At 46.9% G+C, this 25,552-nt stretch overlaps 1 protein-coding gene across 1 annotated transcript in view; it reads left to right on the forward strand.

Moving 5' to 3' along the window:
* Positions 1 to 25,552, forward strand: part of LOC106746923 (allergen Asp f 7 homolog) — a 172,813-nt gene that overhangs the window by 14,201 nt on the left and 133,060 nt on the right. Inside the window, exon 3 of the mRNA XM_014624070.1 lies at positions 8,133 to 8,736. Within this exon, the coding sequence (XP_014479556.1) occupies positions 8,725 to 8,736 (12 nt within the window). The 5' untranslated portion in view covers positions 8,133 to 8,724. The remainder of the gene's footprint in view (positions 1 to 8,132; positions 8,737 to 25,552) is intronic.

Genomic DNA, 25,552 nt, shown 5'->3' on the forward strand with positions numbered 1-25,552 from the left:
TTGTTCCTTATTTTTGTGATTAATAAATACTAAATTTATGAATTTAGTGCCTGAGCCTTTTCGTGAAAACTGACGATTAGCATTTTCACTAGCGGATTATTTTGTTGCGAGATACATACTTAAAACCGTGAGTAAAGAGACGACGATATTGTTTAATATTTTACTCGAAAGAACGTCTCCGCATGCATATGCACGCCGGTGTGCATACACCGTGTTCGTTATGCGCGAGCACGATTCGCTTTCGAAATAAATCGATAAGATCTCAGTCGGACGAGTTTCAAATTAATGTCAATGCCCGTCGCGAGCAGGCGGAGTTTATTAATGCTTAGTTGCGCGCCCGCGTAATAGTCACCCCGCTTTCCGGTATTATCACTCGTGCATAGGTAAAGTTTCGCGATCGTGAGGCGATCCGAGATAAAACTCGAGCTAGCCGCTCGTCGTCTCTTCGTTGCGCCTTTTTATTTGCCTTATCGCTGCATCTGTCAGAGGAATCTGCGAATTTAATAACGATAGGAATGAAACAGGAATTCTGTTTCCTTCAAACAAAACGCATATCGGTTTGTGTATCGTCAAGTTGCCTCAATCGATCCTTTTTCCCGGCATCTATGCCGGATAATTTCCCAGATGAACGACGGTAGCGAACGTGTTAAGATGCACCGCGTGTTATTCGAGGTCACTCGGACAAATGTACAAGCGAACAGATACAACAAGGAAATTCTTATCGTGAGATTTGTCTCGACAAATGAAGTCGATGTTCACCCTCGGTAGGGAAATAATAGATTCCACAGAAAAAGAGGATCAGGTAGAATTATGCTAATTACGATACGCCAAAATAATTGGCAATCGCGATCGGCTCCGTCGCTTTCTAACGCGATGATGGGATGAAAGTCGGGTTAGTTTATAGAGGGTGATTAGATTAATTAATCGAGACGGGGGCCCGATAGATTCGCGAGATAGCTGCGGTTTTGCAATCATTGGTAAGGTTAATTGCAAAAAGCCGCGCGGTATGCGCTAATGGTATTTGCGGTGTTGATGGATCCATCGTCACGACCGAAGAAACTAATGGCGCCGTCGCCGATCGGAGATCGATCAATCGAATTAGAGGATCGCCGAACGAAATGAGCGATCGGACTTATCCGCGGCGAGAAATGAACGCCGAAGAAAAAGCGGCAGTGATCGATGGCGCGATGAACTCGCGAAGCTCTTACCTTCTCGCTTCATTATTCACCTGACTCCACCGGGTTCTGCTCCTAATTTTAAGTGACTTTGATTTAGCAATCGCGCAGAACTCGGCAATTCCGACGTTCCGCCGGTTGCTCCCGCGTCCTCGACGTTCGGAAAATCTTCCCGAGTCGCGATCCTGGGAATGTTTTCCTCGATAAATCGTCCATTGATAATCGGTGTGAAATTTATATGCCGTCGGAGACGCGACCGGTGAACCAAGTTTACCTGTCGGATTACCTTATCGGAGTGAAAGAATCGAGTCTCGTCCGGTATGTTCGCACTCGCGAGTTACACGCTCCTTCGCAGCTGCTGCGCAACGAGACTTCTCGTCCTGCGTTACACGTCTCGATCGGAGAAACCGATTCCGAGAAAAATAGAAAAATGTTGATCCGAATCGGCATCTTTCCCTCTCTCTTTTCCTCGCGATAATAGAGTTCGTTATTATCGGTCTTATCGACGTTTGTCGGCCGAATCTCCTGGAAGTCTCATCCAGAAATTCCAGGTGCGCGAATTAACGAGATAATCGACGCTATTTCGCAAGACGACGTATCGTGCGCGAGTAAACGCTCGGGTGTCTATGCTTGGCATTTGGTGCAGCTATTCTGTGCGACACGCGGCTGCCAACCGCGGCGCGGTTTTCAAGGCGACCGACAGAAGGCCAGATAAGGTAATGCCCTGGCAGTGGTAAACCCGGCCGAGTTCACACGCGGTCTCGACCGATACGCTCGTCGATCGTTATCTAACGCGCCACCGTATAATGCGATTATATTTGCGTTGCTCGTATAACCGGTCTCGGTATGCAGATAACTGCGCGACATGACGGCGGTGCATCGACTAAATGCATCTAAGTCTCTCTCTCTCTCTCTCTTTCTCTCTCTTTTTCTCCCCCTCTCTTCTCTTGGTGCCACGTGTAAGGAAACCCGTGTTGTTGGAATAATTGCGCCGTTCGAGAGAATTGAACGGTATGTCGGACGAACAACAGAACAACACGGGATGTTCGAGGAACATCGGCGGGAGGAGCAACATTCCGAAGAATTTCCCTGGGGATGTATCTATGTTAACAAAACCGCTCGTATTGCGAGACTTGGCAAAGCGTCTTCCATTGCATCATGATTGGTTGCGTGGATTTGTTTTTTTTTTTTTCTTATCGACGTGCCTCGTCATTTCGATTAAATGATACTCGCGGACGTTTACGGATGGGAGAGGAACAAGTGAATTATGCCTCTCGGTAAGTCTGGAGGAATAATAAATTTCAGCCCGCTCTCGGGGAACTCTCACGGTGCAGTAACATTGCCGATTCGGCCAATTACTCGGCGATGAACGACGATCGAGAAACTCGATACTTTCTCACTTCTTCCCGGATTAAGGCGGCGAAGAAATATTGTACATGTTTGCGCGGGTTATTATCGCCGGCTTGCATCGAAAGTTTCAAGTTCAATTCGATTATCGGCGTACGCCGCGGTATCTCATTTAGCACGAATGAGATCATTCAGTTATTAGTTTGATCTCGTAGTCGCGCGGGGAAAGTCACTTATCTGCTTTTTCGCGCTTATTATGCGAACGCCCGATTAATTTCGCGCTTTACAGCTTTCTATCGATCGCGACGAATGGTGATGATAAAAACGCCACGACCGACGTTGATCGACTGGCGATTCTGATGCGATTTCATCTACATTTTAGCAAACGTCGCGTTAAATCTTTCTTATTGAGTCAGTGAGCGTTCAAGTTTGTAAAGCGGATCAAATACGTTCTGCCATGTCTCTCTTTCTCTCTTCCTCTGTCTATTGCGAGCAGCTTCGTTTAATCCGTTTAACATTTGATTAATAACTCTTAATTGATCGTTTCATTAATAACTCCTACTTTTTACGGGTGAAATTATTCATCTCTTGGAAAAGAAAGCTGACTCCATGTCGCATCGCGAATTATCAAATAAACGCGCACCTCTATCTCGTTGTTTTCGCATTGTCTTTCTATCGTTATGTTAAATATTCAACTTAATTCATTCAAGCACACGATGTACCCCCAACTCTCTTTTCTCTCTCTCTGTTCCGACTCGTCAAGTTTTCCCTTACGCTCCCGTCCGTTTCTCTTCCGCGTTTATACTTCCGTCGTACGGCAGGGTATCCTTTAAACAACTTACGCAACAAATGTTCCTTCCCTTCTCGCCGTTTGGTGGCCTCGAAAGGTCGTAGAAATCGGCGTAGACGCGCCCTTCGCGCGGCGCCTAGCGGCGTTTCGCGCCCACGACGACAAACGTCTGTCGGTGCCACTCCGTGCAATTATCCAGGGCGGTTCTTACCTGCCTGCCTGCCTACCTACCTGCTGCGTGTGCGTGCACGTGCTACGCGCTGTACACAGGCCGGGCGCGATGCCTCCGAGCAGCAGGTACAACGAGCTAGAGCAGGTCACTTTCGCTGCCGCCTCTTACACACTGTTCCAGTGGTCGCGCGCGCACGCGTGCTGCCCCATTCATAAACCTTATAGAAACGTTGTGCACGGCATCGACCGGCGCGTGTGTGGGTGTAGGAAACGCGAGCGTGTGTTGGCCGATCTCTGCTACCGTGTGTCCTCTTGACCGTCTCGCCGATTCGTTGGATCTTCAGGCGCGCCGAGTTTTCAGATTCGATACGGTGCTTCGTTTTAACTCGGTATTATCAAGTCTGGTATTATCGAGCACCGACGTCATCCGGTATATTCCTCCGGTGTAAGAATATTATGTACGAAGCTCGCGAGATGGGAGGCAACGCGCTCGCTCTTTACGACGATGGAAGTTAATGGAAGTTAATGGAAGTTAATGTAAATAATTGCGATTACCGAGAGACACGCAAAGAGAAGGAGCGCGATGATAATTGAGATAGGAAATTACGCGGCTGATGAGGTCCCCTCTAGATTTCCAGATTGCGCTGGTTTGCGCAACCGGACGATTTGTATCGAATGATACCTGCGCGAAAGGGATATATAATGGACATGCCGATACTACGATAGACGATTTCTACTTAAGCCGGCCGGGCGAGCGTTATTCGTTAAAGTTTCGTAATCTTTCAATTAAGAGGCAAGCGCCGCACCGATCTCTAAGTGGAAATCTCGCGTGTTCGCGTTATAGAGGGTGATTCACGGTTGGCTCGGTAAACTTCGACAGACGTTCATTTCACGTAGAAAGTCGTGCGTTTGTTTGAACTTTCAAAGTGTCGCATATTGTCGTCACGCATCGTTTCTTTTAAACGCAACCGCTGGAGGTGATAAAAGTTCTTACTCTGATTTCGGCATCATTTCCCTTATTTCATCTTGTCACATGGTTGACAAGGTGAATATGTTAATTTAACATATATTTGTGTACTTTTTAACATATTCCCCACGTTGAAGTAACGTAAGAATTTCCATGGGAAAATTTCACTTTTGATCGAAAATTTTGTACTGTGTAACAAGGCACGTCCAAGTACGACGTCTTAAATTTTGATTAAAAATAAAACGATATTTCCCTCTCGTCGCATAACATTTTACTCTCCGCGAGGGCTCCTTGCGGGCCCTCGAAGGTTACTCGGTGTCAGCGTGAATCACGCTGTACAAAGAGACAGCATGTAGCTGCGCACGGCGTCCGAACGATCGCATCGCATCGCCGATGATTTAGGATCGCGATCGATAAGGCGATCGCCGTAGACGCCTCTGGCGAGCTTTATTGGTACGTCGTCGTCGAGGAGTCCGTCCCGCGATGAAACGGGGCTGACAGCGATAGATCGATCGAACCGTAGATCAATAGCCACGTTGCTCCGAAGCCGACGTCCATCCGACTGCGCTACGTGCAAACGCGCGCCGACCAATAAGACGAAAAACCGTAAATACGCCGATCATTTGCGCGTGCTGTTTTCTATTAATGTCGATCAGTCCGCCCGGGAATATGAGGGTAAAAGACTATCCTTCCGATTCCTCGGATCGTAACTCGATCGGATCTTATTGAGTTTTTCGTTCCGTCGGATGACAACTTCCGTAATTCCAAATGTCCGCTGTCACGACTGCATATATCGGTGGATTTCTTTGTAATTGTATCTTGATAAATTTGAATAAAATATCATGACATTGATAAAATGTGCGAAATTTCCGTCAGTGAGATTTAAAAATCGTTATTAAAATTTACTTTTTTCGTTTCTATTCTAATGTTACATCTATGATGATAACCTTATATGCCTATTATTATTTTTTAATTGAAACCACAAAAAGAGAATGCCCAGTAAGAAATTTTGGATTAAAATTCCATTGGAATTTTGTGTCGCTTTAACATCGGAAATGTGTTAAAAAGTACACATGTATGTGTCAAAAAGTACACAAATATAATGTTAAATTTGTGTTTAATATTATATTTTTTGTATACTTTTTAATATATTCTTTATGTTAAAGTGACACAAAATTTTTCACTGTGTGTGTATAGTCGAGGCCGAAAATAACTACAATCTCTCTCAGTGTACTCGTAATGATACATGCTCGAGTATCTTCTATTTTTAGTGCGTTAAAAAAGATTCACCCGAGAACGTGATTTCTTCTATAGCATTATAACACAGAAACAACAATTGCCGATTACATTGTTACGTTTATAGTTCGTTGACGCTGCACGGACGCACGTCTGTGCACTGCACAGTTTGAGGTCGAGCGTGGTCGTGGAACTCTATTGCTCGACAAAGCTATTATGCTAAAGTCCATATCTACCATAAAGTTTTCTAAAACTTCGCAGCGACTTACGAACGCGATAAAAAGTATCGTTTATCGGTCACAATCGCGATGGACTTCGTCGATACGGCGAGCGCGTCGTGAAAGTGCGCTACCGAAAGTACGAATAGCAACACGCATTTTATTCGCCTCGTCAGCAACACGTTTGCACTTCATTGCACTTCATTCCGGATCTGGAATTCGTTATTGCTGGAATGTACAATCGGTTAACGATCGTAAGTTATTCCGTGTGCTCTTTTCTGTCCGGAGGAAGATTTCAATGCACAATCACGTAGTCGGTAATTAATTCTTCGAAATAATTAGGATCCGTTATCTTTCGATAAGAATTTTATCGACCGTTTCAATGGAAAATCGGCATATTCGAAAGTAAATATCGCTGTAATAAATATCAAACATTTCTAAGCTTATTTTTAGAGACGTTGATTTTCTTTGCGCAAAAGGACTACTACTTTTTTTCAAGATTATCATCCAGTTACAGGCTTGCGTTTCTAGTTTCCACGAATATAGTAGTGTTTAATTAAAACGCTATAATCATTCGACGTTTGATCGGCCGATCGATTGATCGTTGGTTCGCTCAGGAGATGATCGGAGAATCGCGAAGGGGACGGTAGTTGGAAATAGTGCGAGTAGCTCCAAGCTAGACTGAACTCTATTTCCTCGGCTATTAGCGCTAATCGATTATAGCGTGACGGATCGAATGATTTAAATAAAGACCGGGTGCGTCACAGGCCTGGCACACTCGACCGCGCCCTCGCAAAATGATGCCGTTGCATTTGTCCACTCTATTATCCAATTCGCTACGTTTTTCCTGGTGACCCGATCGATCGGCCATGCTAGATCCTCGGAACAAAATAACGGAGGTCGACACTTCCGCCTTAGGAAGCTTCACGTCGATTCGCTTATCTTTTTTTGACCTCATCGAGACAAGCATCGAGATGCGACTTACGAATCTAGAAAGGTTGAAACTTTTTGAACGTTACTCAAGGTGATAATACATACATGTCAACAATACATGTCAAAGTCACAGTCGTGTCTCGTTGCTCCGTTAAACGCAATATTTACCCCAAAAGATATCATAAATATCATAATAGGAAAATAATTACTTTCGTCAGTGACATGTATGTGTGTGTGTGTATGTAGTTTCGCTTACCTCGATTTAAAATTATATTCCACACAATTTGGTAAGTTAAGTTTTCATACATGTCACATAGAGACACATCGGCTGTGTTTCAATATACCAAGTGTTAGAAAGAAAATAACTATAATTTCTCTCAGTGCACATTATTACCACGTACGCGATTACATCAAGAAAGTATGATGTTACGATATACGCCTAAATAAATATATATCCTTTGCTATCAGTGCGGTAGAGAAATTTTGTAAACAGAGCTCTGTGACGGAGATCGTTTTTCTTACACCCCGCCTCTCCCTCCACTCCGAGGCCGCTGGCGGCTGAGCGCCGGGAATCCGGCAAGACACGTGTACGCCGCATTGTTATTCTCGCGCTCGACCGCGACGGACGCTCGAAGGGCAGGTTTGCCGTGGAGAGACGGTAATTTCCGATTAGCTCGTACAATATACGCGAGGATATAAGGAGACGCGAAATAGAGGTTCCTCTCCGTTGTTTCGATTCTCTCGCGCGTTTGTATTCTCATCTGCTCTACCGAAGAGACGTCAAACGCTCACGTCTGAAAGACGTCGTAGCGGCGACGTTTGCGAAATCCGACGGGGATTCGGGACGAGTAATGCCCGTATCACACCACCCAGTGAACATCAGCCGACACTATAACGTAACCACCGATGTTCTAATTTCTCGTTCAACGATGTAAACACAATATAACGCGCGTGTTATGCAACAATTATATTATTGAGTGGCGAGTTATACACTGGTGTTATGTTACTGATGATTGGTGTTCATTGGATGGCGATTGTGTTTGTGTCTACGATCGTCTCTTGACCAATCAGAGGGGAGCCACTGGTGACTCAATCGGTCAAGGGACTATTGTAGAAGCCTATCGCCGGTGTGATACGGGCGTAACCTCTATTTCGGTGCCGCGGTGCTCTCGGCCTAAATTTGCCGGTGCGCCGCAAAGGCGACCGGAATTATGATTTCCGCGCGTTAGTTACGTTTTCCAGTTTCGTAGGCGGCGGTTTTCTAATGGTGGACGACGCGCATTTGTATGTTGCAGGTGACGCCGGAGCCGAACGGGCCAGTATTCATGCCAGTATGCCAATCGAATGCCGGTAGACGACCAGTGTCCGCCGTCGCCGCGATAGCCAATTAATAAGTTACTTAGCTAGATCAATTAATAGTCAATAATACCGCCGACCGAGGAAGAAAGAGAGAGGAAGATCCATCCGGTCGCGTTTACGTCGCGACTACAGTGACTACAGCGAATACGAGCGAGCGCGTGAGATATTCGCGTTCTTCCTTCCGTCGCCGATCCCCCTCGCGAAGCAACGAGAAGCTGCTCGGCGATCGAAAGCGCATCGTGCTCTCTTCTCCCGACGACAATAATAAGTCCCCCGGTTCGTCCACCTCGCGTCGCCGAATTCGAGAACGGTAATCGGTGAGAATCGTAGTGAAGTGATAGTGACTGTTGCCCCGACCGAAGTGGCCGCCAAGTGCGACGACGACGAAGAGAGAGAGAGAGAGAAAGAAAGAAGAGGAGGATACAGGGAGACACAGAAACGGGAGGAAAGCAGACACCACCTCGGCGGTGATCACGGTGGCTGAAAACGCTGACTTACATCGGGAGCGCCAACCTGCAATCAAGGTTCATGGTTTTCATGGTGAGTCACGATACCTATTTCTACCGTCCTATCTCCGCTCTCTTTTTCGCTGCATGCTTCTTCCGTCCGTGCCGCACAGCCGCTCGCGTCACTTCTTTCCATTCCGAATACCGAATCGAGTCCGTCCGTCTCTCTCCGGTCAATGCCACGTGGAATCAATTGGCCACGCGGCCTCTTCCCCTCGCGTTCGCGCTAACACGGAGGGACAATTTCGTGAACGAGCTCGTGTCGTAGCTTTCTACCAGCAATTCTCGACGAGCTTTTTCGTCTGGTTCTCGCGGATTTTCCGAATCGCGACCGTCCAATGTTCCGTTGCGATCTGGTGTCGAAATCTTGCGTCTTGAGTTGAAAGCAACTATAAAAGCGTTCTATTTACCGTCGTGTTTGTCTCAAGGACAATAATTGCCTCGGCGTCCTCCTTGTGTGACGCGTCGGAGAACGATAAACGGTGAATTATAGTGAAGTAACAGAGACTGCTTCTTATGTGCTTAATGCATCGAAAAAAAGTATTTGATTTAAGTAAATAATATTACTATATATACACACACACACACACATTCGTTATTACATCGGCGTTTGACTTTTATATTTGCCTTTATATGTACATTCAATGTTATTGATTGTATTTTTATTAATTTATCCATTGAGAGATAATATATCCTTTCATCATACGTATACATTATGTGTTTACACCTCAACATTGATAAACCAATCTAAGCAATCATTTGCCTTGATAACCTATACATAGTGTTATCTATATCTAGAGATTCCCCGTTAGTTCTACAATCTAAGTTCGATGAAATTCAAGGAGTTAACGCGGAGGATCAACATTTTCGAGATAGCTTTAGAGGAAAGTGCGAGACAGTTTCTCCAGAATGCTCCGAGACGAAACGTTTATTTATCTCTCTTGATGAGTGCTTCACAAGTGCGCGCCCGACTATCTCGTGTTTCGGCGTGTTCACGTTGGCGGGGGCGAAACGATCGTGAACCCACAGAGAGGGAGAGATTACCGTGAATTCGGACCACCAGAGTCCATTTGCACCCTCATCGACGGTTCCTTTTACACCTTCGAAACATTCCGTTTTATGCGCGCCACCCAGGATCGATCTCGCGCGGCTTCACGAGGTCGCGGACAAATGAGCGCGCCGTATATACGTGCATTTAAAACCCAGCCTTTATCGAGTATCGACGAGTCGCAGCTGCGAGAACGCATCGCCGGACTATTTGCATAATTTTTCGCGGCCGGCCCGCCTGCGTTGCCCCGCGATGAGTCTCTCTCTTTCTTTCCTTTTCGTTATCTTTACACGCGCCGCGTATCGTGTCGCATCGCGGCGCGATACGACGGCGAACGTTGGATATTAAAATTGTGTCTCGCGGTAACACACCGTTCAGCGCCGATCGGCTCGTAAATACGAGCGTAACAGGACTACCGACGTGCCCTTCGCCTCCACCTTCGTCCCCCCTCCTCCCCCCGTTTCCCGAGGCCCTTCTATTTTAAGCATCGCGATACTCATTGGGTCACTGCCTCAGTACGGCCGATTCCTCTGCTACCCGTGCTCTTTTCCACGGCGAGCGAGAGAGAGAGAGAGAGAGAGAGAGAGAGAGAGAGAGAGAGAGACTGACGTGCTCGATAATGAGCACCGTCGTCGTCGCCGTCGTGTAGCACGTGTCACGCGCGATTTGCATAATTGCTCGTCGACTTCTCTCCGGCGCGCCGCCTCGTTATCTTTATACTCGTCATATCGCCTCGGATCGGGAATCGCGCGGCGACATCGGACTTACACTCGAGCCCGCGAGAGACCACGACTTCTGAGGGGAGAGACCTGGAAAGTGGAAACTGCTTTCGTCAGCGCGGACGCACCGAAGTACCTTCGCTCGCTTTCGATATCAGTCGTTCCCGCGCGCGGCGGTGGCTCATTTAAGTCTTATTAATTATTATCGGACTCTTCGCCTCTCTCCCGTGCCGCTCGAGCGGCTCCCCTAATGAACGGATCCGATCGCACCGAAACCGCCGGGTTTTATCGGCGCGCGCGCGCAAAGGTCGCGCGACTCTCGCGGAATGTAACTCATGTCGCGTGCGACGCCGCTTGTTATCTTAATGCCCGCGTTATCGTGTTTACATCGGGGACTGATGCGAATTCGCGTCGCATTTCCGCATTCGTACCGATGCGTTCGGGAGAGCCTCATCTCCGAGAGATGATACGGCGGTATTTGTCCCCGGAGATAAATCCCAATTAGGAGTTACTTCGCGATTTATCGTCCGATAGTTATCTACATCTTGGTTACGCGTATCTTCATACACGGTTGTATATATTTTCGGACGGTAATATTCCCATGTGACGCCATCCGTGTATTGAATTTATCGGTGTGTATTCGACTTGAAATTGCCGCCGAGTTTCTCATTGTTGAATAATTCTGCCGCTGCGAGCGGTCTTACTCGCGCGACTGTTGCGAAGTGTCACACTTGATAGTTAATTAGCTTGGAATGATTCTTCATTAGAAAGATACGCTGTCGCGCGGGCTCACTTTTATAGCGAAATACTTTTACGCGCTGCGTTACGTTTACTTCGCTCTTCGGAAATGTTCTTCTTGGAAAATGATTCCGCGCAGCAGAACTCTACGTATTGGAGATGCGTTTCAATAGGTGTCCACTTACGACTTCTATCTTCTGGGAAAGAAATTCTCGATAATAAAATTCTCCTTCCAGCCTTGTGCTTCATGTCTAAGAATTTTTCGCCCCACGGGGTACTTTTAGTGATCGAGATTTCTCAGACACAGACACGCTTATGTCTACATTATTTGTCTGAGAGTTTTATCATCGAAAATCATCTTTGATTATAATTATAAAGCAATCTGCAAATCTCGAACTCATAGTCTTCAATCGTATAAAAAATTGTATAAAACACGAAGCGTGCGCGGAGGATGAAAATTCTTCGGGTTTGATACAATTTTTTTAATTAAAGCAAATTGCTTTTTTGGAATGGAGTAATCAAATTCGAATGTTCGATTTAACAAACAGGGATTGTTTGGTTCTTCATATAATAAATATCTTTACGTCAAATAGCATATTTCTTTTGTATCCAAACTTATAAATTATATTTTATGTCAAATTATGTTGTTTATATCAAACAAACCCGTTTACTAAATTCGAAGAAAACTGTTTCTCTGTGTAAATACGAAACAATATAAGGACTGACGTTTTTCATCTAAAATGGTTTGGTAGTTGCGGTTTTTTTTTTTTTTCATATAGTCACCCGTTGAATTTTTATTGCGTATATTTTACCTTTGTACTTCATCACATCTCGCTCTTATTTCCCCAGATAATTCATCTCGGCTACAATAGTCGGATGATTCGCCGGTGCGAAGGTTTCGATGCGAGCCCGCGGCGTGTTACGCAAATTAGTTAACGTGGCCGGACGTAACCCCGGTGTTATTTATTTCTTGCAAAGCGAGAGAGGTAGGGAAGAGGGAGGCTGGCGGGCTAATTAAGAAAAACACCGGATAAGGATCGATTCCGTCGAGAAGCCGACCCGCACGATTTCACCCGGATATTTTCAGCCGAGATTATTTCGAGGGAGGAAGAAGAGAAAGGTTGGCAAGGGGGCACGATTGGGGCGTAATTTGGGGGGAGGGGGGCGTTGAGAGAGGGAAGACCCACCGTCAGGTTACGGGTCAGCCGCAGTGGAGCATTAATAATCGTTTACAATCTTTAAGACAGGGTGTGGCGAGTACATTCACCCTCGTCTTCCTCGGCTTCCTCCACACCTCTTCTGTCTCTCTTTCCTGCGCACTCATCTCTTCTTCGCGTGATCTTTCCTTTCGCGAGCGAAATGGAAGGAAAAAGTCCGGCTTGCCTCGGCAAACATTCGCGTCTTCGTAAAAAAAAAAAGTGCTGGGAGAACACGCGGCGTGGGGAAAAAGGAAGAAATGCTTGAAACTTGGTACTTAACCGCGAAAACACGCGCTTTCGACGGGAACGTTAAAGTCGTTCGGGTATCTTCATTTTTTTTTTTTCCCCTTAAACAATATGTACCAACACATTCCGCGCGTGCGAAAACGAATTCTTCCGACGACCCGGAACGGCGCTAAATTCGTGATCGGCGTGAAGTCACGATATGTTTACTGTTATCGAGTTGCAATTACGCGCCTCTTACGTTTCACTCACACCCCGCTATTCGCCGGTAGTTTACGGCCGTAATTGCGAGGCGTGTCGGCGCTTAGGAAACATCGCAAGATGTGCAGCATCAGCGATCGGTATCGATTTACGTTCGCCTCGGAGCGCTCAGACGACGGCCGGTAGCCGTGCGATTTTGGAAGCGAGGGGTGGTCGATGAAGAAAAATGAAAAGTGAACGTCGTTGCCGGGAAAAAATGCGCGCTAAACCGAAAACCACGAATTTCGCGCGAGCCGTCATACAGTCTGATCTAATTTTCCGTGGTTCTCACAAATCTCCTGATAATTCATCACCTAATAACGGAGATGTTAAGAGGAGCCATGATACTTACAAAAAGTCATAATTCACCACGTTCTCCTCTATAATTTTGACAGAACGTCGAGCATGTTTACCTGGAGGACGCGTCGTATCAAAACTGTGGAAATTCTTGAAATATTACGACTCCGGCTCTCTCGAACGTGCGATTTTACGCGGGGTTCCGCTCGTGGCCGCCCTTCGCGACGAAGTTAATTCTCGATGACCGTCGAACCGTCGGCCGGGGCACCCATCGAAAAATTCGCTGCGGTAGGCGATAAGGCTTTTTTCGCGCGTTATTAACGACGGTGATAAATATGCGCGAGCGGCAACCCCGTTCTTCTCGCGAGTGCGACGAATCGGCGATCGGGTTCTCGCAGGCTCGCCGACGACGAAAAAAGCGTCCCTCCGTAGAACCTGTTTCACCGTAGCCCGCACGAATTCGCGCTACTTCGCGAAAATTGTCCGTCGTTTCGGCAACCTATGAAAAAGTCAACCGGCATTTCGTACGTGTAAACGTACATATGTTCGTCGGTTGTTTCTATCAAAAGTATTAACAAGATTCTGTCCGCGTATCTCGGAGTCAAGACGGTCGTGAATAATTCTTTATCGGAGCTTCTTAAGCCGTTCGCGCTCACGCGTTGCTCACGAACTTAGATAAGAGATCTCTCACTGTGTACCGCCGCCTTTATTCGTTATTATCGCGTGTCGCAAAGGCAGAATCTACTGTGCTAACGGTGTAACGTCGATCGTGTCTGACTTTTGCACATTCCGGGTCGAAATTTTCATTGCATATCAAGTTCTCAAAGGAACCCTGTTGTGCCCCCTTGACGCCACAAGTGAGATGTCATTGCCGTCTTCTCCGTTTGGAGACTTAATGTGGAATTAAATGGACTTAATGTTGAAACTAAATTGCAACTCTCGGGGCCCGGTGAATCTCAAACTTCCACCTTCGAAGTGCCCCACGGGCGGCACAATGAGCGGAATGAATCGTCGCGGGCGGTTCTCGCGAAATCGTAACTTCCGATGTTTCGGGCTCGTCTCATGGTCGCGACGCGGTTATTAACGACGGCGATAAATACGCGCGCTTCGGTCCCCACGGGACGTGCGTCTCTTCTTTCTTTCGTTCCTCCGCCTCGCAAGGGGCGCGAAGGATCGACGATGGGAGGCAGCCCTCCCGGGAACTCGTTCCTCCAGCACGTGTGCGACTCGGTTGTCCCGCGAAAATCGGTCGTCGGCCCTCCTTCTCCCTCCCGCCTCGCCCCGGCTCACCCTCTGTCGCCCTGCGGGCTCACCTCGCCATTAACCGCCACCATTGCCACCTGCAGCGACGAATCAGCATATTTAGCATCCGGCCGAATTTAATAGAGGCCGTGCATCGCGCTCGCGAGCGCATTAATAACGCCGTCGCCGGTGTGTTATACGGTGTGCGCGACGTTGGCATCTGCGGAGACGCCGTTATCGAAACCCGATACGAGACACACGCCGTTTACGTCGTTTATTAGTCACTGACAACTACCGAGACGTCAGGGCTGCGGGCTGACGGCGGCAGGTAGGTCGGTAGATTTTTTGACGTTTGGCTCGAACGACAAATTCAATAGAAATCTGTTTGCTTCAGATTTCCGTCCGTTTTTTTTTTTATCTTAACAGCTTGTTCCATCTGTCTTTGATTCCTTCTAGAAGAGACGTTAAAAGCGACATATTATTTTGTTCTCGGACTTCTCAGACTTCTAAAGCCCCGTTGAAAGCGTAAAATTCAAATTGAAACCAGCAACACTTCCCTACCAAGATATATTATATTATTATAGTTTTATGTTAACATTATTGTATATTTCCTTGGAAATAATTATTTTTTTTAATGTTTGAGAATCGAGACTTCTAGAAACTAGAAGTCTAAAACCGATATATTCATGATACATATAGGAAATGATCGAAAGATAAATTAAAAGCATTGAAATTAATTTTGTTAATTTCTTTTTCGCAAGTGCCATTTATCAGTCGTTCACTTTGGCGTGAAATCTTTAACTAAACCTGTAGATTCTGTTTCGCACGTTCTCGGCAACCGTGGCCGATCTAACCCAGCATATTAATTAAGGGACGTTCACGTCGCTTGTCTTCGTTCTCAGTGCCTCCCAGTAAATCGTCGGGACTCACAATTTATCGGGGTTCCTAGTCATACACGTGCATTCAAGAGCCATTGCGGGGGGATTTATATATCGTGCGTGCGGAATGTTATTGAATTGGTCGCGGGCGCGAGCACGGCAGTAACGGTCGTAAATATCGAGATTATGCGACCGCTTGTCGGCGAGGAGGGTGCGCGTGAATACGCTAAAAGATTAAATATCGACGTCGATATTCAATCGACGTCGATTTTACTTCAGCTCGTTCTCTCAAAGCCTGCCTTGTGCCGCGAGAGAGAGGCTTCTCGCGCGCCGGCCGCCAGTGGCTCGAGAAGAATGTTACCGTATTAGCATGCGTTTCGTTAATACATCGGAATATTTCAGCAGGGCTACGTGCGTCCCGGTAGAGCGAGAAAAATTGCGCGATTATGGTTCGAATAAATCGCCGCGTAGGCTCAACGTGACCGGCGGGCCGTATTTTTCACGTAAAGGGCATTGAAGGGCGCCGGGCGCGTCCGAGGGAGGTGAAAAATGAAACGACTCCGTGGTGCGATTCATCACTCGCGCCAGTTGCAGTCCTCGAGGAAGTGATGCATGCCCGTTGTCGTCGGGGACGATACGCGAAATATCGTTTATCCCGCGATACCCCCGCGAACACCGCTCGAGAGGGCTCGGTGTAACTCCTCGTTGCTCGTCGAGATGGCCGTGGCGAATGAAAGCGAACGTTAAAATCGACGTTGAGGAAAACGTATACAAGACGGTGATACCTCGTAGGTTCCTGTTCTTCGTCATAGAGATTGGTAGCAGCCGCTCTTTCTCTCTTTCTCTTTCTCTCTCTCTCTCTCTCTGTCGCGATGTAAATTTTATATGTAGACGACGATAGAAGCAAGATCCCGAGAATCGCGAAATTTGTCACTCTTATTATCGGCGAAAAAATTCCAGTGGCTCTTAATGAAGAAGAATTAAAAGCTGTCGGAATAATTTCGCCTGTCGAGAGACACGCGGAGTAAATTTTATAAACGGGCAATTAATAAATTAGCCCGTACATTTCGTTAGGATAAGATCGCACGTTGAATTAATCAGCAATAAAATTAGTATAAAGATAGAGTCGGTTTCTATGATGGAAGAAGGAAGAAGAAGAAGAAGAGGGGGAGGGAGAGAGAGAGAGAGAGAGAGAGAGAGAGAGAGAGAGAGAGAGAATCTCCCGTCGCAGAGGCAAGATCGTCTATCTGAGTGAAAAAGTATCGCATGAGATAAAGGGAACACATTGAATTACTGATTAGCGAAGTAATCCCACTGCGAAACAATCATTTATAATCGCCGGGATGAGACGCTCGCGCGATCGCGGCGATAAATCCTTCTTATTAACCGCGTTTGCCTTTGGACACGCGTATGATTACCACGCGGTATACGCGAAACAATTAACGTGTCAAATTAATGAATAGCAGAATTAATGCCGCGGTAAATCGGACACGCGATAAGGAGGAGGGAACTCGCGAGACCTGAGATCGCCCTCGGTTGCGTGCGGAGAGGCTGCATCCGGCTGGGAAAAACGCGTTTCCTGCGAGATGCGCGCAGGTCGACGCGCGCGCGAGGGACACGGCCAATCTTGAACGATACGTCGCTCGCGGAGGTAGCCGTTTTCCGCACGTCGTGCGTTAACGACCACTAAAATTGGGGAATCCCGCTCGTTAAAAATTAATGCGGGCCGTTTAGGGACCCGGTCGACGTTTCCCGGCGAAGCTGCGCGCCCAGGTGCCATTCCGATTTCAGCCAGCGCGAGTCAACGTTATATGGAGATCCTTTATCATTCTTTTTATTGGCCACGTAATTCAGTAATGTACAATGTTTAGTGCGCGCGGGTCGGCGAGGCGAGCTCACGAAGAGAGGCGGCGGGCCCTCGCAGCGTCCGACAAATTGTTCTCGTTACGCTGGAAAACCGCCGGGAGCCCGCGAAAGAGCGGAAAATTTACGGCCGGTATAAAGTATTAACGTTATCGCGCTCAATTACGCGGCTCGCGTTCAGGATCGCGCGGTCGGGATCGAGAGCCGGAAGAGCGCCGTGTTGTGCGAGTGCGCATCTTCGCCGTCCTGGGAGAAGACGTAACCACCCGACGTAGAATTCACCTTCCTAGCGTCGTAGCGACCGTCCGCCCCACGTTCGTCAATTTAACACGTCACCCGCACACCATTGCTTCTCGTGGAAACTGGTTTTTTTTCTCTTCTCTCTACCGAGACCGCCCACGGAGAAAAATAATGTTCCTATTGTAGCGAAACGGATATATATTCAAGTGATATTTCTCTAACCAAATAATCACCCCGGTACTCCTTATAACAAATATTTGCTCGAATGTAGCACTTTTTTTCTTTCAACGTACTGTAGGAGCGTATTATATAAATTAGGAGCGCGTGTGAATAACGTATTTTAATTCCGGGTCGCATGTGCCAAATGAAAAATTGACTTATGTATATCTTGTAGCGGAGGGGGAGGGGGATGGGACGCGTTAAACCATCTTCCCGTTGATTACATCGTAAGATCGTTACGCTCGAAGCGCGACGCCCACGCGGCGAGCGGACGCCGTCGGTTAATTGTTGGGACGGATTTAAAGAACGGTGCCCGAAATAAATGAACACGGTTTCACGAAGGTGCGCCGCAGGTATATATGGACGTCGCGGATTATATTTTTCGGTCTCGTTACGCATACACGCTGTTAAGCACCGCGAAATATGTTGGGGACATTCATTTCGTGAGCCACTCTGCATTTTCGAGAGCGGGTTAAGCCGCACGTACGGGCTTTAATTGCGCGAGTTTTAGTTTCGCGCGTTGGGGATTTTAATTCCACTTCAACCGGCAAAAATTCGCAGTCTGTCAAAACGGCCGGACAATTTTGCCGTGTGTTTCGTGTTACACGTTGCGTTACCCCCGACGAAAGGGAAAAAATATATAAGTGTCGCGTGTCTCTCATTTCGTACATTTTTCAATGATTAAATGCTAATTTCTTGTTTTCAATAACACAAGGTAATTGCAATTCGCTCACTTTCGCATACTTTTATACATCCTCGTACGCATGTTTTTAGTTCATTCCTTTCCAGTGTATTCCCCCATTTCTCTTTGGAGAGAACCGACTTGAGAGCGAAACGGTCGGGAATTTAATCAATGAATATTAATGGATAATTTGTCAAATATCCGCCGGGATTCCGTTGTAGATGAGTTCATCGCGACGTAACGACGTTGCTCGCCCGTTGCCGTATTGCCGCTATCGAAATACACGCGTTCGATGGCATTCGCGTAACACGCGCGCTCGTTGCTTCTTGCGCGCGGCCGCCCACGATCTCAAAATACATTTCACGATGACCACGGGGACCAAGACAACGTCGTCAGACGTGAAAGTCCGTGTGTCGCCAAAATTAATTAAAACTCAATGTCGGGGCCCGCAAGAAAGTGGGGCCCGTGCTGAAGAAATACGATGAACTCGACCGATAACTATAATTTCGATAAGTAAACCGTTACTGCAAATCTTCTTTTTATTCAACTGTTATCGTCGTTCCACGACGTAAGTAATAATCAGCCTGCGTCATTTAGTGCAGTCTCTCTCGGTAGGTTCTAAAAATAAGCCTCGCCAATTGTAGTTGTTAACGTCAATTTGTAAATGATCGTTTTACGTACACGGGGAGAACAAAGTTTTGTTAGAACAGCAAATGTTTGTCGAGGTAGTGACAGCAAAATGAAAATTTATTTAAACAGCAAAAAATTTGTTTGAGCAGCAGAAAGATTTGTTAAGTGTGTTAATTGCTATCTGCTGGATAATATGGCCAATTAATGCTCTTAATCAATCTTTCTGCTATACAAACCAAATTTTTCACTGTCTGAACTAATATTTCTTCCGCTTTTATTTATTTTATTGACCAACATTTGCTGTTCTGGCGAAATTTGATTTCTCCGTGTATAATTATTCCGGTGTAGCGTAAAAATCGCGATGAACCGCGAGAGACGCGAAAACGCGAGGGATTATAACGGTAACGTGACACAGTATCAACATCGGTATCAACGTGTCCGGGAATTTGATCCCGCATCTCTCTCTCTGTGCACTTAATCGCCGCTTCGCGCGCGCGCGAGAACCATTAATAAAGATTAGACCGTGATCGGGGGCGAATGAAGACCAACGTCCTTCTGACCGCGCCGAAAAGATCGCGAAATCGTCAATTCGTATCGATAACCGCGTGTTCGCGGCGTAATGAGATTTTATCACCGGATAATGTATGGCCGAAGGCTGTTCCTCGCCGCCCGGCACACCGGATGCGTGCCTACGCCGAGCGAGACGTTGAAACAAGCTCAATTACGCAGGTGGAGGCGCAACGTTCTCTTTCTTATCGATTGCTGACGATTATAAGGCGCGGTCATTAAACTAATGTCTTGTTCGAGATACGGCCACGTCGGTTTGCGACACGAGAGGTATCCATCATCGTCGTGGACTGTCGTCCGCTGATTCTTTCACGGCTCCGTTTTTTTCCTTCCTTTCTTAATCGACGAGCGAATAAGATTATAATATACTCGCGAGCGAGCCTTAAAGTGAGAGGAACGAAGTTCCGACGATACGATATCGTCGCTGACGCGAGATCGCGTTAACAAACTCGCTAATTCGATTCGAGTAGAGAGCGTTTCAGAAAACATTGTGTTGATAATGCTACATGGAGATTCACACATATTGAGTAGAAATAAATATTATGTGTTTCCAGTATTTCGTAAATTTATGTATCCGCAAGCGTATAATACAAGCTCACCACAAGCATTAGATTTGTTCAGAGCATCAGATTTATATCGACCATATCAATTACCGGCTCTGTAACTTGCCGTTTGGCAATAAGAGTCCAATATCTATCTGTATTAATAAGACAGAGCACGTGACGCTCAACTGACAGCGATTCATTGAAATCGTCGGTTAGCTTAATCGGGGTTTAGTGAAAGTCGCTTTAAGATGAGCCGATTAATCAAACCGGCGCCGATCCGCGCCGATACGGTATTAACGTTGTTAACTTTACCGATTAAACGGGAATTGTCAGGAGAAGGGGGAAACTTGCGAGCACGCTCCCCCTAACGTTACCGCATAACAATAACGATCGGCGACAGTTCCGTAAGAATGACGTTGGCCGCGCGACCACCGGCGCGACAGCGTGTGTTCTACTATAGCTAGGCGGAAAAACTTTCCGCACGCGCGCTATAAAACATTGATCACTGAGAAATACTCCACGTGCTGTATCCACCAGCTCGCGCGTTGCCTCAGCCGGGGCTTCGTGGAATATCGTTTCCGGCGTTTTCGCGGAGAGCGACTTCAACCTCCAAATTACACTCGGAATGTGCGCGAGCATGCAACTCGAAATTGCTCGTAGATCGTCTGCCTCGTCTATATCGCGACTTTTTCCCCATGTTCGCGCACTTTTCATCCGTGAAGGAGCGAGGAAGTGGAAATACGCGTGTTCGCCTATCCCGGTACACCCGGGCGATCCCCTGTGCGCGCGCTCAACTCTCACGCTACATATGGAAAGCACGATTATCGGTGTCGGCGTAAGTGCGATCGATTTTTCGATGGGCTCATTTAACGGGCGTGAACACGCGCGCTTTCTGATTTACGACGCACGCAGGTAATAAGCGGGCCGCGCCGGCACCGTTACTTCCCACACCGCGCGGTGAAACCGCGCAAAAATCGCTAATTAAGAAATTGTCCAATCGCGAATTTCTCTAAGGATGATCGAGAGGAACCGTAGGAGCGGGAAATTGCTGCAGTGAAAGCACGGATCGGATGATTACCGATGATTTACGCATCGGAGGGGGGACCTTAGTTGCGCCGCGAAGTGCCAGAAGTGAAAACCAAAGTCTAGCGTTGAATTTACACGCGGATAAAACCCGGCAGCGCAGAAGTTGTTGTTGGGTCAGAGATTAGCGGATTATTTATCTCCCGAGATTACAGGAGAATCGATACACAGAGGGAAAGCACGAAAACTGACACAGGCATGGTGAAAATCGGCATATCCATGTTTCTCGATTATGAGAAACCGAACTCCGTCGGACGGAATATGAATTTCGCCTACTCCGTACGGTAGTTGGAACTGACAGTTTTTGCTCGCAAACGCGTTCGGTTGTGTTATTAGCGTTGAATTTTTCCTCGAACACCTTAGAAAAATAATGACGCTCCAATTCTAAATTCTCAAGTTATGAACGCAATGTCTCCTGTGTCTCCGCGATTTTCCAAAATACAACCGAGATATGGTAATTTCGTGGTGAAGGTCTCACCTTCTCGTCGACTGTCGCCTCGCCCGGCGGGGAAATAACGTTGTTGACGTGGCGAATTGGCTCGTCGACGATGATTGGTCTCGGTGCCGAAGTCCGGATGGAAATAACTCGCGATTAACTCAACAATACTTTCCGCCCGTTCGTAAAACGCGTAGCTTACGCGCGAGCGGAGTCAGCGCCGAAGGGCAGGGGGAGGGCTCGGAGGGGCGAAAACGACAAAGAATTCGTCCGAACTTTACGACATGGGCCAGCCGCGAACAACTTCTTCTCTCCCTCTGCCTACGCTGCCGGAACAAAATAGCGCCCTTTTAATTTACGAATCGTTAACGTCGCCCGGGCCAGCGCACTAAAGTCGACGAGAGGCCGCGGCGGGAGGTTTAAGACCGGTGTAAATTTCGCCGGCGTTAAAGAGGTGCCAAATTTTTTAAATCACCCGGCCGGGCGATCCGCTTTCACGATAATGCAAGGGCGCGGGGACTTTCAGCGAGTTTCGCGTCGATTTGCATCGACGCCGTGCGGGATCCGCTCCGGCCCTCCGAGACACGCTTCGCCGATCGTTATTACGGCTCCTGGAGGAGGGAACCGCTTTTTTAAATTATGCCACAGCGCGGATGAGAACACGCGCCCGCACGGGATTACGCGTATCGGCGGTTTTTATTTCGGTTTTTCACACGGAGCACTCCACATATTTCGGACACTTTCTTTCGTTTACGGACCAGCTCGGATGATTCTTCCCTCCGCGCGCGCAACTTCGTTCGATATTTGTCCTCATGACCGGTCGATATTTATTGTTAAATATTTGAGGAGAAGCGCGAAAATTGACAAAGTTATACTAAACCGATATACCTATAAATCTTCTACTAACTGGACAGTACATGAATTTCGTCTATTCAGTAGTTGGAATTGAAATGTTTCTGTTTACAAGCGCGTTCGTTTTTTGCTGTTAGCGTCGTCTGATTTTTCTGATGTACGAAATAATGTAATTTAAATTGTTAATTCCAGTTATTTAATTTGCCTTTCTTTTAATTTTTTCCTCATTATTTCCTAGAAGTATAATGAGTAATGTCGAGACTTGGTTTCTAGAAGAACGTGATTGACACTTCGAAACATCTCGAAAAGTATTTATATGGAAATATGTAATAAATTTTCACCAAACTACCATACGTTTAGAGAAGTGTTGCCGGCTCGCGTCTAAATGCGCGTAAATTTTCATTTTACACCATCAACAAAATGTTACCGAGCCTAATAACGAAATGACCTGTCGGTTCTGGTGCTTCGCCTCTGTTTCTCGTAACTGTGACGTACGTTCGAGTTTAAAGTTGTCTCACGTAGCCTACAAACGATACGTCGAAGCCCTCGTCGCGCGGCCGCTTGCCGCATCTACCGCGTACTTTCCGCCGGCGCGACCTCGCGCGACAATTTTAAGACCGTGGAAACAACCGAGGCGTTTATATTTATCGGGCACCTGGAGCATGCTGGTAATTACGGCACTCGCGATTGTTGGCGCGCCGCGCGTTTATTTCGGCGAGAGAGGGCGAAGGAGCCGTCGAGAGAAGGAAGAGAGAGAGGAGGGACGTGAGCGCTGTAACTTTTAGTTACTTTGTGCGCTAAATTTTGAGTGAAGATTCACGAGCCTTTTACGAGCCCGCCCCGCCGCGCGGAGACTGAGTCACTTCGCGACGCATGTACTGCTGGCCGTTTCAGGGACCTTAAGTACCCACATTACCAACGAATATCGCCGATAAATAACGCGTCCCACTTCCTCGTAAAGTCAAGCGTGCTCGAGAGTTCTCTCTCTCTCTCTCTCTCGCGCGCGTGCGTGCTCGCGGTGCCGAGCTAAGAACGTCTATTTCCACATTGTAACGCTCGACCGACCGACCAGCCGAGCGGTCGGTCGGTCCTACGATAAAATTATCTGTCGCGTTACTCTCCCAACCTGAACTGGCACGATTCGTACGTTTGCTCAGCGCGGTATAATTGTTCTCCTGCCTTAATTCCCCTTTGATTTCACATCGCCGGGGCGCCCGCGATATCCGTTATCGATCTCGCCATACGTGCCGCGAATAAACTCCGACCCGCATTAGCCGTGGCGTGCATTATTCGAGCCTGTTTTATAATTGGATTCTTGCGAGCAGCTTGCTCGACGCGCGGAATCGACACACCCTTCAAATGCATCTCGCGTTCGAATTTTACTACTCTCTTACGTCGTTACGTCCGGGAGGTCGGAACGATCAGTCCGCCGATAATCGGTAGCTCGACTCGCTCGGAGAAACGTATCCGGTGAAACGAATCTGTGTGACGGACCGTTCTCCCACGAAATATATCTTTCACTCGATCTAGTAATAATCATTTTCTCGGCATGTTCTCCGTATGCTCTCGAGAGATTCTTATTCTTCAATAATACTGTCCGATTATCCCGAGCTCTATCACTGATATTTAGCAGTCGAGACCCTGTTTTGCCAACTTCAGAATTATGAGAAACTGTTGACACGTTTAAATATTAGGTGAACAACTTTGCTCCCGCCGTTTCCCTATAGATGGCTTTAGTGGAACTTAGTGGTCAAAGTAAATAGATCATATACGTCATACAATCAACTTGGGCATCTGTCAACATAACCTAATAGTTACATTAGTCGATTTGTATCTGTACCATAAAGTTATCGTTGATTGAAGATGTCGGTTTACGAGCCGAATTCTCGTCATTTGCGGGAGGTTTTATTTTTCTACTTCAATATGAAGAAATCTGCGGCTGAGACTTATCAAATGCTCTCAAATACCTATGGTGAGATCGCTATTATTGAAAGAATGTGTCGTGAGTGGTTTCAACGCTTCACGAACGGTGATTTTCACGTCGAAAACCGGCATAGCGGTGGAAGAGGAAAGATTTTTGAAGATGCTGAATTGGAGGCATTACTTGATGAAGACTCGTGTCAAACTCAGAAAGAACTGGCACAATCATTGGAAGTGACTCAACAAGCCATTTCGAAGCGCCTTAAAGTCATGGGAATAATTCAAAAGCAAGGGTATTGGGTGCCGTACGAGTTGAAGCCAAGAGATGTTGAACGGCGTTTGTTTGCTTGTGAACAGCTGCTTGAAAGGCAAAGACGAAAAGGATTTCTGCATCGCATTGTGACTGGAAATGAAAAATGGGTTCATTACAATAACCCCAAGCGCAGAAAATCATGGGGAGTTCCCGGCCATGCTTCCACATCGACGGCCAAACCGAACATTCATGGCTCCAAGGTAATGCTCTGTATTTGGTGGAATCAGCTCGGCGTAGTGTATTACGAGCTATTAAAACCAACTGAAACAATCACAGGCGATCGGTATCGAACTCAATTGATGCGTTTGAGCCGAGCATTAAAAGACAAGCGGCCGCACTACGCTGAGAGACACGAGAAAGTGATTTTGCAGCATGACAATGCTCGACCCCATGTTGCAAAAGTGGTCAAGACATACTTGGAAACGTTGTAATGGGAAGTCCTATCCCACCCGCCGTACTCTCCAGACGTTGCACCTTCGGATTATCACTTGTTCCGATCAATGGCACACGGCCTGGCTGACCAACACTTCCAGTCTTATGAAGAAGTTGGAAAATAGATAGATTCGTGGATTACCTCAAAAGTGACCAGTTTTTTCGACGCGGGATTCGTGCATTGCCCAAAAGATGGGAGAAAGTAGTGTCCAGTGATGGACAATACTTTGAGTCATAACTTTACCTCCATTTTTTTACAATAAAGCCTCAAATTAAAAAAAAAACGGCGAGAGCAAAGTTGTACACCTAATAGTTTTTTTCGTCTTTATTATGGTGAACTCAGTTATGCCTTAATTATTTCCAGCGTTTCCCCGGAGAAAAACTCTCGTAAACATGAATGTCACGTAAAATATTTCTGCACACACACACACACACACACACACACACACACACACACACACACA

The sequence above is a fragment of the Dinoponera quadriceps genome, unplaced genomic scaffold (assembly GCF_001313825.1).
Source record: "Dinoponera quadriceps isolate SergipeBrazil2010 unplaced genomic scaffold, ASM131382v1 scaffold1846, whole genome shotgun sequence".
In the NCBI taxonomy this organism is placed as follows: domain Eukaryota; kingdom Metazoa; phylum Arthropoda; class Insecta; order Hymenoptera; family Formicidae; genus Dinoponera; species Dinoponera quadriceps.